The sequence below is a fragment of the Myotis nattereri genome (assembly GCF_964212035.1).
Source record: "Myotis nattereri genome assembly, chromosome: X".
Taxonomy (NCBI): domain Eukaryota; kingdom Metazoa; phylum Chordata; class Mammalia; order Chiroptera; family Vespertilionidae; genus Myotis; species Myotis nattereri.
The window spans coordinates 122,368,541-122,382,055 of NC_138078.1; the positions used below are offsets into that span (position 1 = coordinate 122,368,541).

At 40.7% G+C, this 13,515-nt stretch overlaps 1 protein-coding gene across 1 annotated transcript in view; it reads right to left on the minus strand.

The window, feature by feature from the left end:
* Positions 1-2,202: 2,202 nt before the first annotated feature.
* Positions 2,203-13,515, minus strand: part of GPC3 (glypican 3) — a 407,972-nt gene continuing 396,659 nt past the window's right edge. Inside the window, exon 8 of the mRNA XM_081081149.1 lies at positions 2,203-2,749. Coding sequence (XP_080937275.1) covers positions 2,580-2,749 — 170 coding nt within the window. The 3' untranslated portion in view covers positions 2,203-2,579. The remainder of the gene's footprint in view (positions 2,750-13,515) is intronic.

The window sequence follows — 13,515 nt, forward strand, 5'->3', positions numbered from 1 at the left end:
CCTGCGAGACATATGGGAACAGTGCCCTTATGACACCAGTGCTGGGCAAAGGGACTAGCACTTACTTCCTTTCAGAATCAATGGTGCCACAAAATCAGAGCAACAATGACACTAAACACTCTCCATTTTAGAAGAGGGAAACTGAGGTCTGAAGATAGAAAGTGAATAAGAAGTGTGTGTAAAAGCTGGCAATCTCCTTTAAAATGGACTTTAAAACAGTCCTCTCCTGTTTGCAGTTGTAAAACCTGGTCTCAGAGCCACATATTATTTTTTTTGCCAAATAAAATAAAAACCTTCCTGCCCTGGCTGGTGTTTGAGCGTTGTCCCAGGCACCAAGAGGTCACCAGTTCCAGGTTTGATTTCTGGTCAAGTCACATACCTGGGTTGCTGGCTCGATCCCCAGTAGGGGGTGTGCAGGAGGCAGATGGTGGATATTTCTGTCTCTCCTCCATTTCTCTTTCTAAAAAAAAAAATCAATAAAAACATATTTAAAAAACCAAAAAACTTTCCTCTAGAATGACAGGGACAGTTATGAAGTGATAACTAGGCTTTAGATCCTTCTTCTGGTCTGGTAGTGTTATAATATCATACGATAAAATATCAAGGAGCAAACCTTTCCGGTATTTAGATTTCATGAATCAAAGAACAAAGATTCTTATAAATCCCAGTTAAATATAGAAATGATTATGTTTTAAAAAAATAAAAAGAATTCCCTTTCAAGTCTTACCAACTGCTACAAATCATTGTAACCATATTAACAAGTAAAACTAATTGTAGTTTTAATTTCAACAAAACCAACTGAAGGAAATACTAAAATAAATATTTCCATTTTGTGTTTGTGAAAATTTCTGCAAAGGATGAAAATGGATATTGGAAACCTGTGCTCTGCAGGAGACCCTGACAGAAGTATGTTGGTGACAGCAGGAGGGGGGAATGATAAGTTGTGAGAAATTATACCTCCTGCTTCCCGCATGGTGACCTCCTGCCATTGGACAGAAATCAGAGATCCTGGCTGGGACCACCTCCTAGAATCAAAGAGTACTTCCCATTCCTGTCCTTGACCTTTGCTCAAACTTCTTTACTCTGTCTCACCCTCTCTTCCTCATACTTATTCAGTTTCTCTTATCCCTCACGTGGGAGTTGAGTTCCTACTGTATTAGATAAACCAAAGAATTTATATGCATAACCCATGGACACAGACAATAGTGTGGTGAAGGCCTGGGGGATGGGAGTGGGATGGACAGGGTCATCTGTGAAAATAGGGGGATATCTGTAATACTTTCAATAATAAAGATACAGTTTTAAAAATGGATCTTAGTTTGCTAACTACCAGGAAAAACTCAACAATGTTTTTATTGACCTGACCTGGCAAATGGACAATATGCTAGGCTTTATAAACAATGGCAAGTTGGTTATTCCAGCGGTTCTCTGACAGCAGAATGTCCAAATATCAGCATAGTGTCATTGTTGTTTGTAATATTATATGTGTAAAAGAAAATTTAAGTAATTATACTGGGCTTACAATTGACAAAAAGCTGATGTGGAATTTGTATGGGTGCCAGACCTTCAGCTCTGTGAAAGCAAGGATCAAATCTGTTTTTTTTTCTTCTAATGTTTCCAGCATCTGGTATGAAAACCTAGTTGTTGAATAAACAAATGTTGAAGAAGCTCACCTAGAGCCAAGAGTGAGCATTGTTTCCTAGAAATCATGGGTTTGCTGGTGACAACCTTTGCAACCTAACCCAGGGCAACTGCTGGCTCTGCCATGTAGCAGCCTCAGGAGAAGTGTGACAGAGAACAAGCTTGGGTAATGATTTGTTTGCACTGTTTGGATCTATCTCTTTGGTTTTGAAGATGAAGGAATATCATTCATGCAACTGTACACGACCCAACAGAAGATTTCCATTTGGGCAAAGCATTTGCAGAAAAGTGAAATTTGTAAAGAGACAGTGGAACTTTTTGAGATACCATTAGTTTCATAGACAAGACACTCTAACCCAATGTTTCTAAATGGAGATTATGGATTGGGTGTGTGTTGGGAAGAAGTGGCTTTCACTGGGGTTTGGGACCAGGATTGATACACACACTAGGGAGGTAGGTTTCAAGGTCCCTGTTGGCACCTAATGAGATTTTCTTATGCTGAATATAAAGCTAGGTGAGAAGGAGGAAAAGCAATACATAGTCACCATATATGAGAGCTTACAAAAAAAGACCCAATGCATTTTTATTTGAGCGTTTATTTATTTTTTTTTGTTCAAAGAAATCCATGCAAAGGGAAAGAGAGAAAGAGAGATAGACATGGTAACCATGTTCTAGCAGCCAAACATAAGAAAATAATTTGGCACGACTTGGTTTTTTTTTTCTTTACAAAAGGACAATCTAAACTACCACTAAAATTTATCTGCCTCATAAAGATACCATTTCATTTCAAAAACATAACACATGGTTAGTTTTCTACTTAATGGCTAGAGGAGGCATATGAGATTAAAAAAAATAGAAAAAAAATAAGAAGGTGGTTCCTTTTATAGAGGAAGACCACAGGGTGCTGAAGGACAGCACAGGTGCTGTGCACTAGGAATTCAGTGCACCAGGAAGAAAAAGCACACCACATAGACCGCCAGGCTGGCTAGAACCTTCAGGGGGGAATGGCCATTCCCACAGTTGCGAGAGATGACTATCTCATTGTCGTTCTGATTCACATGTTGCTTGGTTCCAGGAGTATCGTCCACATCCAGATCATAAGCCAGTTCTGCAAAATTAAAGAAGAATTTTAAATACAGGATTACCAACATTATCAGGTGTACACTATTCATGGCTCAAACACTTGTCTGGACTGCTGGGAAGGAAAGCTGCCAGGGGATGGGAAAGTGTGTGTGTGGGGGGAGGTAGAGGAGTGAGATAGCTAGAGGTGCTCCTTCCAGAGGTCATACCAACAGGGAGCAACTTGGCTATTTCCCTCTCGACTGTGGCTGTATCCATACCCTGTGATGCACATTGGGCCTTTGCAACATCTCCTCCCTAGCAAAGCTCTACTTGAAAGTCATTTTCACCAGATCTCACTGGTATCAAAATCTAAGGTACAGTGTGAGTGACTACATGTGTCTCCTTGTGTGTATGTGTTAATGGGGGAGGGGATATTGTGGACTCTCAGTGCAGCTTTCCTGGGTCCTACACCCCATACAGATCCCCTCCTGGGAATCTTGCTTTACAGTTAAGGATAGGGTAGTTTGTCATTGAAAGGTGTTTTATTTTTCCCAAACATTTCTTCTTATATATATGGTCTTTTCATCCCCTCTAAAAAAGCCCCAGAAAAAATTAAATTGATCTAATACATAAGATTTAAACTGCTAGTAAGCAAATTAAGACTAAGGAAATGTTAATGGGTAAGAAGCTTCCTCTCTAACTGCCTACCGTTTATGATATGTTCATGATTCTGAAAAATAGGTTGGCATATTGGGGTTGCCCTAATGAGAAAGTCTCTCAGAAGGCAAATCTAAGTAGATAGTGGTTTGTTAGAAAATTCAAGATGTCTAGCCCTGGCTCAGGGCTCAGGTTCTTTCAGATTTGCTTTCCCAGATTTAAAGCTCAAATCTACTCCTTAGGCTTTTCTAGACTCAGTCACTAATGTTTCTATTTCAATAGCTTGTGAAAGTGATGTGATGTGAGCAACTTCACCAGCCACCTGTCCTGTGGCCAACAGACCTGGAAAGAGTCCTTGGGGACACTGAGATGCATAGCAACAGGCACAGAGGAAATGACTGGCATTTATAGCGGGAAGGAAGGAAAAGGAAGGAAGAGCTCCTCTTACAGGGGATGAAACAGTAAGTCACAGGAAGCAAAGTATGAAGACTCAGCTGGTCTAGGATGACTTTAGAGTAGGGCCCAGAATCAGGGTGGCTCTGAGGCTGACATTGGTTAGAGCAGGCAGCAAGGTGAAGGTGATCAAAACTGGGGGTGGGGGGGAGATTACATAGACAGCAATACTATTTTCCAAAAGGATTATTGCAGTTTATAATGCCAGCAATGATGTGGGAACCAAATTTACTGTGCCTCAATTGAAAAAGTATATTGTAGTCAGTATACCATATCTCAGTGTTTCTTTTATTTGCATGTACTTGAATTACTCGTACTGAACAGCATTTTCTATTTTAGTTTACTAATTATATTTCTCAATACATAACAGTTCATATTTTTTTTGCCTTTTTACCTAATGGGTATTGACATTTTTCCTATTAATTTAAAAATATTATTGAATCATTTAACTATGTTATTCAATACAAATATGTTATTGTGTTATTAATCATAATTATTTTTCATGGCTGTATAAAGAAATGATTTCATAACTTTTAATATGCATGAATTTGACTATATTTTGCTCCTCTTAAGCTGAGAAAGTTTTTCTTCTTGAGCGCCAATAATAATGAAAATAAAAATTTCCAGAAAACCCTCTTACCCAGGGAAAAGCAACTCAACAGACTGTAATCTGGATTCTCTCTCTCCCTAAAATAAATACATACAAAGAAAATAAAAAGAGGAAAAGAACAAAGAGCAACACTTTACTTGGAAATCAGACCTCTTTCTCTGAAAGGTGAACTATGCAGAGCACATAGAAAAGGCTGAGGTCAGCTGTCACTCGGCAAGGATAACACAGGCTTAAGTCATGATCAGATTTCATCAAAATTGAGAACACATATGGTTATATCTGTTGAAAGGCAACCTTGGGTCTCACAGCAACTTCTCACCTTAAATGGAGTATTTTTTAGGATTTACCCGAATGAGAGCACTTTCAGAATCACTTTCAAATTCCTTTTCTGGATATTCCCCTTTCCCAATATTAAGATGAAACAACATCAATTAATGTTGCCACTAAGCGCTTATACTACTTATCTTGCTCTTCAAATAATCTGCAAGCACTAAATAATAGTATCATAGCAGTTAAGGTAAACCCAGCAGTTATCTTGATTCCAGTAGTTTCTAATCCTTTTTGCCACCAAAGACTTCGTTATTTCTATCTCTTGGACCCTATGTTTTGAAATGATAAACATGATTACCAACTATTGAGTCCTCATTGTGTGCCAGGCACTCTACTAAGCTATTTATGTTATCTCATTTAATTAAACCTTCTCAACAATGTCATGAGGTAAGTATTATAAATCCCATTTTTTAAAGATGAGAAAGGTCAAACTCAGGTCAGTTTATTTGCCCATATTGACACAGTGGATAAATCACAGAGGTCCTATTTGAATGCAAGTCTTACTCTGAACCTCATATGAAGCTATACCATCTCTTGGAAAAAATGTATACTAAAGAGATTACACTGATTAAGCATTAACAGACTCCTTCTTGAAAAAAATTCTTGATTAGTGAAATACATACTACCAGAACTCAGGAGCCAACACATCCAGTTAAAACTGGGTTTCCTCCTCTGTACCTTCAAATGAGTCTGGCTGCCAAGCTGGCCAATGGAAGGGTAAAAAGATTTCTACAGCATGATTTGGGGGCTGTGGCATTGGACTTTACCAAGAAGCCAAGGAATGGAAGAAACACTGGATGAAACACCCAGTAGGATATTCCAACAGTTCAGTGGCAAAGGGAAGGTGCATTGGATGAGGCAGCCCAGTAATTATTTCGAACCAATGTCAAATTCCTTTCTGTAAACAATATTTAAAGATAATTCTCTTGCTCTATATTTATTAAAATATTCTGTTGTATAAGGAATAAAGTAGCACTGACACACACACACACACACACACAATGAAATAAAAAGCAAGAGAAAAGTCAGTGTTTCCACATAAAACTGATCACAAACTTGATTAAGTAGTCTTATTAAGCTTTGTGAAATACTGAGAAGAGCTCTGGGTTTGAGAAGTCAAAATGGGAATTATCATATCAGTTCTATTTCCCTGAAGAAATCAGCAATTATGGCCAGGGCCATTAGATGCCCCAGGTACAAAGTTGGGTCAAGTCTTCTACCTGCAAAGGGCCCCAAGAACTATTCAGAATGATGCATTGCTGTGTTTCCTAAGCTGTGGCTACATGTTTCCTGAGGCCCCCCATTTAGAAGCAGCAAATATATTCACCCAATCCGATAGCCAAGTTCCTAGGGCTTATATTGATGGGAATTCCAGCAAAGACACACTCTGGGCCTAGGCCACCATCATGGAATTAGAGACGAAGGGGGCAGTTTAGCAGAGGAAGCATTATGGGAGATAGAGGAAATACGAGTTTTGGTCAAAGATAAATATGGACACTCTTGAACAGGGGAAATACAACCTAATTTAATTCAACAAGCTTAAAGGTAGCCTACTATGTCCCAAGCACTAAGCCTGAAGGTTGGAAAAAGATTTAGTATTTGCCTTCAGGAATCCCACACTCCAGCACTCTAGCAAGGAAAATAGACTAGTAGACAAGTCTACTTGGCGGAATGTAGAAAGGGCACAGATAAAGGCATAAGCAAAATACCACAGGGATAGAAGGGAGATATAAAAATTCCAAATAGAAGGATCTGGGAAGATTTTTTTGAACAGTTGGACTATAATTAATACCATGAAGGATGGCTGGAACTATGGAAGGGATGATGAAATGGTTATTCATTTTAGGCAGAGGGTTCAGTTTGAGCGAAATCACAATATAAAAAACTGTCTGTAGGGAATACTTAATAGGAACAAGTAGCCTCTATGATGGAAGGCGGCATAGAGTATACATTGTTGTGAGGTGTCTCTGTGTGTGTATGTCTGTACTGTGTTGTGGGTGATAAAAGGTAAGGCAGGAAGGACGATTAACAGCTAAATCATGGTAGATTAGGAATGCTAAAACTTTATTTTGTGGGCAATAGAGAGCCACTGAATTTTTTAAGTAATGAAACCACATAATCTGGTTTGTGTTTTTTAGAAAAATCATTGCTAACAGTTTGGAGGACAGCCTTAAGTGGGAGACACTTGTCAGACATCTTGTCTTGGAAAAAAGAAGCCTGTGGGAACAGTATCTAGGGATTAGACAGTAGCAAATATAATTAAAAAAAAAAACCTGACAAAGCTAAATATACACCAAACCAAAACTTGCTCAGTTTGCTACAAACCAGATGTACTAGGGGAGTCACCACAAACCATTTTCTTTTAAATAATTCATATTTAATGTTCATCAGTGACTTTCCAGAACATATCTTTGTTGTATTAGGTACATATTGTAAAAATGCACATAAAATATTTCTGACTTGCAGTTGATTATCAGTGAGAAACTTTTGGGTCAGCAAGATTTTCATGTTAAGTCCAAATACCTGTTTCTCTTTGTAATCAGTTTAACTATGCCCAGAGGATAGGCCCAAGAATCTGTACTGATTACACATTCAACTCTGATTCTCATTTAGCCCTGATGTCCTCTGTGTTGCAGATTAGATAAACCTTTAACATAATTATCAGTCATTAAGGTCTGCAAGTTATGTTGAAAGTTTTTTCTGCTTTTTCTTTTGGGTAAAGTACTCAGTGTGGAACCCTTTACTATTATTCAGTCTCCTGATGGATGGAGTTCCTCAGGAGGCTACACCAGACTTACTGTGTCATTGGCAAGTCATTACCCACTCCTCTGGGACTCAGTCACCCCATCTGCTAAATAAGAGTGTTGGACTGGATTGACTCTAAATTTCCTTCTAGTTTTATTTCTCTCTGATTCCGAGGCTCTTAGGGGCCAGTGAGGGACACAATTTGCTGCAGTCTGCAATCATTTCTCTGTCCACAGCAGCCAAGATGGCTGCCCCCAGCAGAGCCTCCATCAACAAGTAGGTTCAATCAGTTGCTTCTCTTGCAATGTGAGTTTTCCTGGTGGTCATCATCAGTTACCAAATTTTGAATCCTCTTTCTTCTTCAGTTGTTCTAATATTGGATAAGGGACACCAGCAATAAATAAGTCCGCGCTGGACTGTCATTATTTTCTTTAAACCCTGGCCTAATAACTTCCACTGAGGCCAGTACACGCAAAGATTTTGAGGGGGAAGTGACTGGACCTGGGGTGCATCAAGCAGTCATGCACAGGCAGCCAAAGAAGATCTCTCAGCCAGTGAGATAACCCTTTGCTTGGGCCCTTACAAAGCCAATGAGGTCTTAAGCATTTAATAGGACGCAAAGCTCATGGCATTAAGGAGGGAGATGCATTGCTCTAGGGCAGCGATTTTCAAATGGTGTGCCACAAGAGGCACACTGATGTGCCACAAGAATTTTTTAAACATGCAGTACCCGACTATTTAGTCAGGGGCATGGACCTATTTTCTCTTAGATTGTCAAATAAAAATATGACAACAGCCAACACAAAAATAGCCATCTGGTATGAATGAATCAAAATTATACATATTTTTTAAATCAGATTGACAGAAAATATAGCTTTTGGTGGTGCCACAGAATTTTCATAATTAGTTTATGTGTGCCACGAGATGAAAAAGGTTGAAAATCGCTGCTCCAAGGGCCTCACCCTCACCAGCAGGCAGACTTCATAGGGCAGTCTGAAAGAAGAGCTGCTATCAAAATGCCACGGGAGAGAATGCTGCTGTTGAGCCAAACATGGGGGTTTCTTTCTCGCCAAGCTTGCACCAGCAGATGGCTTCAATCTGGTCCCAATATAGCAACAGAGCAATACTACTATCCCTGTGTTTTGCATTTGCTGTGTACAGTTGGCCCCCAAGACATGAATATGCGAAACCTTCAGTACATAACTTGGCAGACCCCAGAGGCTGAAACTGAGGAAATCTCGGGAGAAATTATGTTCATTGCACTACTGCTCACTCTGCTGCCCATTCCCACAGAAGCCCTTGGGTTCTGCCATTCACATATGAATCCCAAACAGATCTTGTTTTCCTTATCTTATCCTCAACACAATCCTCCTTCATGACATACCAACGGCCCCTCCTATGTGAACTTTTAGGTGTGAAATGACTACCTGGACTTGAAAGCAGAAGAAAGTGACTTTGTGAATGACCCTTGGGTTTCTGAGAGTCTAGGTTTTCTTCTTCAGAAATCAGATGAGGAGGGAACTGGCACAGTTGTGGCTTCTGGTTTTTAAGTGGTCTAATGGGATTCCTTTTAGAATGGGCCCATTTCATTATGCACCTTCATGATAAACAAGTGAGCTGCCAATCTTGCCTACTAAATGATCATAGATCCTGGGAATAATACAATGGCTGCTCCTGGAAGAGGGTTGGGGCTGTGAGATGCTCACTTCTTTGTTTATAGCTAATTTTAGCCTGCAAACATCCTCAGTTGCAACTATGGTATGTTGAAAGAATACAATGGCTTTTCCCATTAGTATAGACATGACCTCTGTTATTATAGGCCTCTGCCTCTCAATCTGGGCTGTGTATATCTTCAGATTACACTACAGTGGGTTGTGAGTACATGAAGCCATAGCATACTTCTTCCTAGGGATTTAGGGGGGAAGCACACTACTTTATACTAAAACATGCAAGGCCTTAAGATAGAGTAGAAATGCACCATTTTCAAGCTCATTTAAGACTTCCTAAAATATTTCAGGTTAATTAGGACTTTCAGATTTTTGAGAAAAATTTCAATAGGGTGACTTGAGGAAAGAATAGGAGTTGATTTGGATTCACTGAATACTGATTAGTCTTCAGAGATATTTGAGAGTGAGTGAAATGAAGCACTGTCACCTTAACTGTGTGTGAAATATTGTGGCTTTGCTATCAATGTCACGTTACCTAACTAGTCTGTAGAACCAAACTTTTTTAGAAGGTGCCTCCACAGTTCTAACTCAAGATGGCTTTGGAAATGCTATTTGCTGTTATTCTTGCTACATAAACAGCCTTTACTTTTAAAGTCAAGTTAAGTTAGGTCTTTTGGACACTTAAGCATTTAAGCTCTACCCTAGAATTGCAGATATAGATCCTCAATTGGGAATGAAGGATAAGGGCAATTTTGTGAAGGATTTTTATCCAAAGCTAAGTATTTTAAGGAAATTTTATACAACCTCTGGAAACTTACACTTACTTTTGTGATTCACAAAAATGATGTGAAGCTGAAACCACGTTAAAAAATTGATCAAGCCTAACTGGTTTGGCTCTGTGGATAGAGCATCAGCCTGCGGACTGGAGGGTCCCAGGTTCGATTCTGGTCAAGGGCAGGTACTCCCCAGGAGGGAGTGTGCAGGAGGCAGCTGATCGATGTTTCTCTCTCAACAATGTTCCTAGCTCTCTATCCCTCTCCTTACTCTCTGTAAAAAATCAATAAAAATATTTTAGGAGAAACTAAGATGGCGGCATAGATAAACACCAGGAAATTGCTGCCTCCCACAACAATTGAAAAATCTTCTAGGAACACAAAACGGACATCATCCAGAACTACAGGAAGGCTGGCTGAGTGGAAATTCTACAACTAGAAGGAAAGAAAAGCACACTGAGAGCCAGAGGAGCTGCGGAAGTAAAGTGCAGAGGTACGGGGGCTCGCGCGCGCGGAAAGGGGCTGGCACCTGAGGACGCGGCTGTCTTTTTGAATCCGGAGGGAGTCACAAGCTCCTGACGGATCTGAACTCCGGTTCCGGGAAGTCTCTGGGGACCCAGGACTCATACGGGGAGAAACTGGACTGTCTGGCAGCGGGTGAACTTGAGGGTGGCTTTCCCTCAGAGGTGCTTGCAGCCGTTACCAGGACACTGAGACACTGAGATGCGTGACTCCTTAGGGCAGGGCTAAGGATCCGCCATAGCTGCTTGCTCCGCCCTTTGATTCCTTGAGACCCCACCCCACCCAGACTGCGGCAGAGGCTTTTGCATATGAATGCCCCGGCCCTTTGCAACCTGATAATTACCTGACTGCAGCCGGGCCAGACAGACACAGAACTTCCAAGAGAAGGCCCAAGGCCCCACAGCGGCTTGCATTGTTTCACAGCTGAGCCTCATCAGGGCACCTCCAAACTCCAAAAAAGGAAGGGGAATCTGCAGTTCTCTTCGTAGCTCCTGCTGTGTAACCTCAGGCAGAAGCTAAATTAGCACCTCCTTAGATCCAAGAGCCACTGATGGTCAGAGGGGGACCATCCAGATCACAACTCCTCAGATCCATAAGGGACACACTCAGGGTGCAGACTTAGTGAGCACCAAAACCCCACTGAAGCAAGTCTTGCCCCAGAAGGGTGTCTCCAGCACAGAAGTTCTCCCACTGCAGACACAGCTGATTCTCACTGCCAATTGGCCTGGAGGTCAATTCCTCCCAGTGATCCTACAACAACCAAGGCATAACTACAACAAGACTGTGCACAAAGCCCACAAGGGGGTGCACCAAGAGTGTCCACCTCAGGTAACTGGGGAGGCTGAGACACTGGGCCCTACAGGACACCTAGCACACAAAGCCACTCTATCAACACAGGGAAGCAGCCAAAATGTGGAGACAAAGAAACAGGTCACAAACGGCAGAAATGGAGGAAAGCAAATGACTGGATATAGAGTTCAAGGCCACGTTTATAAGGTTTTTGAAGAATTTTATGGAAACCGCCAATAAATTTAGTGAGTCCCTCAATAAGTATAGTGAGATCCTGGAGGACATGAAAAAGGACCAACTAGAAATTAAGCATACACGGACTGAAATAAAGAATAATTTACAGAGATCCAACAGCAGACAAGAGGATCCCAAGAATCAAGTCAAAGATTTGAAATACAAAGAAACAAAAAATACCCAACCCAAAAAGAAAAAAGAAAAGAGATTCCAAAAATATGAAGATAGTGTAAGGAGCCTCTGGGACAGCTTCAAACGTACCAACATCAGAATTATAGGGGTGCCAGAAGATGAGAGAGAGCAAGATATTGAAAACCTATTTGAAGAAATAATGACAGAAAACTTCCCCTACCTGGTCAAAGAAATAGACTTACAAGTCCAGGAAGCACAGAGAACCCCAAACAAAAGGAATCCAAAGAGGACCACACCAAGACACATCATAATTAAAATGCCAAGAGCAAAAGACAGAGAGAATCTTAAAAGCAGCAAGAGAAAGAAACTCAGTTACCTACAAGGGAGTACCCATACGACTGTCAGCTGATTTCTCAACAGAAACCATGCAGGCCAGAAGAGAGTGGCAAGAAATATTCAAAGTGATGAATAGCAAGAACCTGCAACCAAGATTACTTTATCCAGCAAAGCTATCATTCAGAATGGAAGGTCAGATAAAGAGCTTCACGGATAAGAAAAAGCTAAAGGAGTTCATCACCACCAAACCAGCATTATATGACATGCTGAAAGGTATTCTTTAAGAAGAGGAAGAAGAAAAATGAACTCTTACCATTTGCCACAGCATGGATGGAACTGGAGAGCGGATAAATACCACATGATCTCACTCATTTGTGGAATATAATGAACAACATAAACTGATGAACAAGGACTGATCCAGAGATGGAGAGGCATTGATTGGACTGTCGGGCCTTGGAGGGAAGGTAGGGGAGGGTGGGGGTAAGGGGGAAAGATCAACCAAAGGACTTATATGCAAGCATATAGGCCTAACCAATGGACACGGACAACGAGGGGGGGTGAGGGCATGAGGGGGGGGTAGAGGGTAACGTGGGGACAAGGACACATATGTAATATCTTAATCAATAAAAAATATATTAAAAATATTTTAAAAAATTGATCAAAGAATACACTCTGTCCTCATTACTTTTAACAGAAAGTTAGTAGTTTAGATTCACCAAGCTCTGTTTATAATATAAATTTCAGGCATGATGCAGTACAGAGGTATGTATACATCACTGGGATTTGAGGATGCAGAGGGAAAACACAAACTGCCACTTGTTGTAGCCAAATCCAATTGCTTTTGAGTGATCAGGACAGTGAGGGAGTGGCCTTATAGTCCCTTGGAGGCCTAGCTCCAAGATGCTCAATGAAAAATTATTTGATAGAATTTGGGGTAGGGCTTTAGATATACTTGAATGAGAAAACCCAAAGTCTGGTAATCTTCAATTTTTAATCAGCCTTAGTAAATCTTACAAAAAGTGTATCTGAGACCTAAAATGCTTACAATGTCCTGGTAATGCCCCAAAGCAAGGAAAATTACTATTATAATAGTTAATAGGTTAAAATGGCTTACATTCTGAAAAATACTCAGTCTGGGTGTGAAAACATTGCAGGCCAGAAATCAATAGCAGGCAGGTATCCTCATGAATGATAGATGAAAAGCCTCCCTCAGCATCAACAGCATTTGGAGGAATTGAGACTATTTTCCCCTCAGTTTACTTGGAAGAACACATTGTCATCCTGGCTCCAAACTCCTACCTCCCCATCTTCAGATCTAGACTATCAGTAATTCCCCATTCTCACATTCACACAGGCATCATCTCCTCTTTCCTTCAGCCTCTCTCCTTTTCCACTGCACCACCGTCCTCAATACCCCATAGATAAAATACTCACTGCTTCTCAATGGCCCACTGCTGTTCAGGAAGAAGAATGTTCTATTGTGTGACAGCAGGAACAAGACAACACTCTTCCTAAATCACATGTCTCTCTTCCTCAAAATCTTCTGATGGCTCTCTACTGTATG